Consider the following 6,016-nt stretch of genomic DNA (forward strand, 5'->3'; position numbering starts at 1 on the left):
CAGATGCTCCCTTGATGCCTCCAGGGAACCTGGATATTCCAGGACACCACAGGCGAGAGGATGGGCTGCTGTCGGGGTTGTTTTTATTGATAGCTTTCTTGTTGTTAATAAAGTGTTCTTTTTTTTTTTAAGATTTTTAAAATTTATTTGACAAAGATCACATGTAGGCAGAAAAGCAGGCAGAGAGAGAAGGGGGTGGGAAGCAGGCTCCCTGTTGAGCAGAGAGCCCGATGTAGGCCTCTATCCCAGGACCCTGAGACCATGACCTGAGCCAAAGGCAGAGGCTTAACCCACTGAGCCACCCAGGTGCCCAAAGTGTTCTTTTATTTTTTTATTTTTATTTTTTTTTAAAGATTTTATTTATTTATTTGACACACAGAGAAATCACAAGTAGGCAGAGAGGCAGGCAGAGAGTGGGGGGAAGCAGGCTCTCTGCTGAGCAGAGAGCCCGATGTGGGACTCCATCCCAGGACCCTGAGATCATGACCCGAGCTGAAGGCAGAGGGCTAACCCACTGAGCCACCCAGGCGCCCTAAAGTGTTCTTTTAAACAGAAGATCACATGCGCTTACCTTGTGGCAGGTCATCAGCTGTACCCTTTAGGCTTTGTGCTCTTTTCAGTGTGTATTTTATACTTCAGTTTAGATGGTGGCTTAAAAACAGATCTCAGGGGCGCCTGGGTGGCTCAGTGGGTTAAAGCCTCTGCCTTTGGCTCGGGTCATGATCTCAGGGTCCTGGGATTGAGCCCCGCGTCGGGCTCCCTGCTTGGTGGAGAGCCCACTTCTCCCTCTCCCTCTTCCTGCCTCTCTGCCTACTTGTGATCTCTCTCTGTCAAATAAATAAATAAATTCTTTAAAAAAAGAAAAAGAACAGATTTCATCATCCAGAGGTTACTACTCCCTGTGCATTTGAGCACATATCATATCGAATTGTTACATAATGTCTCACAAATAACAGCTAATATTTGCAGAATGCTCACATTTGTAATTTGTATATTAACTTTTTTTTTTTTTAAGATTTCATTTATTTGAGAGATCACATGCAAGCAGTGGGGGGAAGGGGGGTAGAGAGAGAGAGAATCTCAAGCGGATCCATTGCCCCCACCCTTCGCTGAGGAAGGAGCCTGATTCGGGGCTCAATCCCAGGACCCTGAGGTCATAACCTGAGCTGAAGTCAGCCACTTAACCGACTGAGCCACCCAGGTGCCCTGAGTATTAACTTATTAATCTTTACAACAGCCTACTTAAGTTGGTATTATCATTATCCTCATTTTATAGACTGGGGCATAAGGAGGTTAAGAGATTTGCCTGAGGTCATAACAGTTTATACCACCAGTTCTTCAAATGTGGCCTCTGGACCCCTGGGAATCTCTGGGAACCTTTTAGGGCTATGAGTGAGGTCCACACTGTTTTCTTAAAAATACTAAGATATGGGGGTGCCTGGGTGGCTCAGTTGGTTAAACAACAGCCCTCGGCTCAGGTCATGATCCTGGAGTCCCAGGATTGAGTCCCCATTGGGCTCCCTGCTCAGCAGAGAGTCTGCTTCTCCCTCTGACCTCTCCTCTCTTATTCTCTCTCTCTCTCTCATTCTCTTTTTCTCTTAAATAAATAAAATCTTAAAAAAAAAAAAACACCAAGATATATGTTTTTTTCACTCTCATTTTCTCGTGAGTATACAGTGGAGTTTTCCAGTGGCTATGTGACATGGTGACATCATCACTGTGATGGTTAATGACATATATGCTTGTATGTTTTTGTGTTTTCTAGAATTTTTTAAGTTGGCAGGTTTATAAGTAATATGTTTTTAGGCATTAACTCAGTTTGCTCTCAGTATTTCTATTGTGCTCTTACTAGCTATTTTCAGTTTTATCTGCTGTTACAAGCTGAATTATATCCCTAGGAATTCATATGCTGAAGCCCTAAACCTCCCTGCCCCGCCCCCAGTAGCTCAGAATGTGACCGTGTTTGGAGATAGGGCCTTAAAGAGGTGATCAGGTAAAAATGAGGCTGAGGCTTTTAGGGATACTTCAGACCCCTGGCCTCTGAGATCCACCCCCCCCACACCCCTGTCTTTCTTCTAAGAAGGTTGTTGATGACATCACCAAGGCACCTGGTGATTGGAAGGGTCTGAGGATTTTGGTGAAACTGACCATCCAGGGCAGACGGGCTCAGACTGAGGTAGTTCCTTCTGCCTCTGCCCTGATCCATGGGCTGCAGTGTGGATGAATGCTGCCTTCGTGACATCAACAGTGGTGTGGTGAAATGTCTGGTTAAGGTCTAGAAAGGAAAATACTTCAGGGGTGTTTGACAATCAAAAGAAAAAAAGCATCAGACATGTGCGTGAATAGGGGAATGACCATATATGGCCCAGCAAGAAGGCAGCCATCTGCAAGCCAGGAAGAAAGATCTCAGGAGAAAGCAAACCTAGCAACACCTTAATCTTGGACTTCTCATCTCCAGGACTTGGAGAAAATAAACTTCTGTTGTTGAAGCCACCCCCAGTTTGTGGTATTTTGTTATGACAGTCCTAACAAACTAGTATACTTGTTGTTTTTAAAAAATATTTTATTTATTTATTTGATAGAGACACAGCGAGAGGGGAACACAAAGTAAGGGGAGTGAGAGGGAGAAGCAGACTTCCCGCTGAGTGGGAAGCCCAATGTGGGAATCAATCCCAGGACCCTGGCATTATGACCTGAGCAGAAGGCTGACACTTAATGACTGAGCCACCCAGGTGCCCGTAATATCCTTGTTTTAATGCAGAAGCTAATCCGCCTGTCTTTTGAACCAGACAGTAAATGTAAATCAGTGCCCCCTTTCTTGCTAATTTTTTTGGGAGGGGGATTGTAGCTGTGTTTCATAAAACACATTATTTTGTTAATATGTAATGGTTTCCTTATTGCTATTTTAAAACATTTTTTCACTTTTTAAGAGTCTCTTTAAAGATTTAAGAGCAGTTTTAGTTCACAGCAAAATTTAGGGGCAGGCTGAGTTTTATTTTCAAGTACAATAGATGATATCTATGTCTATATGTCTCGTAGAAATAAAAGTTGGTAGGAGTCCTCAATAATTTTTTAGTGTAAAGGACCCCCGAGATGAGAAAGCTTGACAACTGCTGTGCCCTACCGTACTTCTTCCAAATGGGATCATATTACACATGATCTTCTATAACAAGCTTTTCTCATCCAGGAATACGTAGTGGGTTACCTTAGTTGTAAACCAATGCAGATCTCCATGAGTTTTAATATCTTTGCAATAGTTCATTGTGTGTATGTATGTTACGTTAACTAGCTGGTCTCTGACTAACAATGAGTTGGTTTTCAGGTTTGGCTATTATAAACAATTCTGGATTGAGTATCTTTGTGCATTTTTTTTTTTTTAATGCTTGTGAGGTCATCCAGAAACGAGATTTTGTGGTTTTAAAGATGTTAAATTTAAGTCTCTTATTTAGAAACTAAGGTCCCTCCATTTTGTATTGCTAGGTACTAAATACAAACATAAAAAAATGCATAAAACATATATACCATTTAACAAATACACCCAGCAGCTTTTGGGCCCATTCACTTGAAAAGGCCAACCTAGGAATTCTCTCAAAGGTTAGGAAAACCTTTTCTTCTTTATACGTGGTAACCATTTTCTACAACTCTTTTACCTGTCATCTGGAAAATTGGATCTCTCCCCTAAATTGGCTTTGCTGTTGGACTTAACTAACAGTCCTGGACTCTTGTTGATTTGCTTCTGGCATAAATCAGCTGACCCACCTTGAAGGTGTTGCAGAAGACCAGTCCCACTGGAGGAGCTGCCCGGGAGTGTGGGAAACATTTTGACCTTCAAAAGTCTGGAAGCATCGGGGCGCCTGGGTGGCTCAGTGGGTTAAAGCCTCTGCCTTTGGCTCAGGTCATGATCCCGGTGTCCTGGGATGGAGCCCTGCATTGGGCTGTCTGCTCGGCGGGGAGCCTGCTTCCCCCCCACCTCTCTGCCTGCCTCTCTGCCTACTTGTGATCTCTCTCTGTCAAATGAATAAATAAAATCTTTTTAAAAAAAGTCTGGAAACATCTATTGTCTTATTGATGGGCATCTTGTCAGTGCCTGTCCAAACTATTGGGCAACTTTGGTAATTCTAGAAGACCAGGGACTTTATAAGATAGCACTGGAATGGGAGAGCTATGTCTAGAATCTACTTCCTCAGTGCCTTGGACATACACAGTGAGCTTTGCTAAGACTAGGATTGAGATGGTGGGAAAAGATGGCAAATTTCAGGACATCTTGAGAACCACGGGGCATCAGAGCCTTCTCTTCTTGATGTGAGAAAATAACATTTTTCAAATGCCCACTGTCCTACTTAGTATATAGTTTTGCATGAGTTTCACAGAATTCTTCTGAGATAGATGGTATTGTTGTTACAGATAGAAAATAGATTAGGGAACCTGCCGAATAACACAGCAGGTAAGTGGGCTTCCACCCCCAGTCTATCTGACAAGAAACTGCTCTCCCATTATACAGTATTGCTACACAACCCGGCAAGGCTGCTGTTACTTACTGGGAGGCCAGGATATCAACAGCCAGAGCCGCCCTGCAGCACCACCTCTAAATCCAACCTCAAAGGAAAAAGAAAACTCGGAAAAGGAGCTATTGTTTTCTGTTTTCCTAAGGGGACCCCAGGCCAAGCCATTGATGCAGTCAGAATTCCCAGGCAAGCCAGATTCAGGGTGACTATGAACCTTCTAACCTGTGTTTTTTCCTACCGATTAAGATCATGTTTTTCATTGCCTTTGATTTTTTTTTTTTTTTTTTTAAAGACTACAGCAACCAAGTCTTTTTATAAAAATACAATCTAGGGCTTGGGTCCCAAGAGTTCATTATGTTTTGTCCTGTTAGATTCTCCATGTTTCCTCTTCCATTTATTTGTAATGTAAACCTCACCCCGTTTCTGCTCTGATCCTGGGACTGCCCAGCTTCCAGCCTTCCCAGCTGGGATGTCAACACATTTTCACAGGCAATGATAAGGGTCACAGTTTTAACAAAAACCTAAACACCTCAGACAAAACCAGCCTCCCCTCCAACCCCCTTCCCCAGTGGCTTATTACAAACAAGTTGAAGTCAAAAGCACGAACAAATGCGCCTTTTCCAAACGTGCAGCCCCAAGGCAGATGAGATGGTCAGACGTTCGCCTTTTAGGGTTGCCCTAGAAAGGGCTAACAAAAGGGGTGAAGCCCTGAAACAGCTGCTTGGAGAGGAGGACATCTGCCTCTCTTACCAGCCATTCAGGGCTTCGGCCTTGCCTGGAAAAAAGCATGTGGGGCTGGGGAGCAATAGTTCGGAGGCAGCCAGTTGTTCAATGGCTTTTGTCTTAACGAAGCCACCCATTACTGTCAGAGCCATAACTGGAAGGAGCCAGCTGTCAGGGCTGTGGCACAGGCCCCTCCGGGTAGCCCGCAAGGGGAGACAGAAAGCGTCTGTGGCCAAATTCCCTTTTAGATACCTGCGCTTACTGGCTTTGTAACTGGAGAGATTTGTGTCCTCCCCACTCCCATCTTCCCTGGGGAGACCCCCCGGGGCCCTTTTTCTTGCCCTATGCCCATGGAGAGATAGCAGGGACATCTCAGGATTTGGATTCCTTGGTTTGCAACTCCGTAAGTGCTGGGCTGGGCTGGGTTCTGCTGCGGTTGGTTGGCGTTTGGCGCTCTCATCTAGCGCTTCCCTTTGAAATCTACCTTTTTTTTTTTTTTTCGTTTTCGTTTTTTTTTTTTTTTTTTTTTTTTTTTTTCTTTTTTTTTTTTTTTTAAACCAGGTATGATGATGTCAAACGTGATGCTGATGCTACAGTTACAGACACGGCCCCTGCTGGCGCAGCCTCTCTGATTCTCTCTCCCTCTCCGCGTCCAGCGCTGGGCTTTTTCAGACAAGTGCATCTCCTAACCAGGTCACATTTCTGCCGCGACCCACTCTCCGTCTGTCACCGGAGTCAGACCGCAGGAGGAGTGCGGAGGAAGACTACAGCGTTTGCTTCGCCAACCG

The 6,016-nt window shown here is 44.4% G+C and overlaps 1 protein-coding gene across 1 annotated transcript in view; it reads left to right on the forward strand.

Moving 5' to 3' along the window:
- Window positions 1–5,859, forward strand: part of ASCC1 (activating signal cointegrator 1 complex subunit 1) — a 106,633-nt gene extending 100,774 nt beyond the window's left edge. The window contains exon 10 of the mRNA XM_032840910.1: window positions 5,790–5,859. Coding sequence (XP_032696801.1) covers window positions 5,790–5,795 — 6 coding nt within the window. The 3' untranslated portion in view covers window positions 5,796–5,859. The remainder of the gene's footprint in view (window positions 1–5,789) is intronic.
- The last annotated feature ends 157 nt before the right edge of the window (window positions 5,860–6,016 follow it).

Source organism: Lontra canadensis, unplaced genomic scaffold (assembly GCF_010015895.1).
Source record: "Lontra canadensis isolate GAN:19392208 unplaced genomic scaffold, GSC_riverotter_1.0 scaffold3, whole genome shotgun sequence".
Taxonomy (NCBI): domain Eukaryota; kingdom Metazoa; phylum Chordata; class Mammalia; order Carnivora; family Mustelidae; genus Lontra; species Lontra canadensis.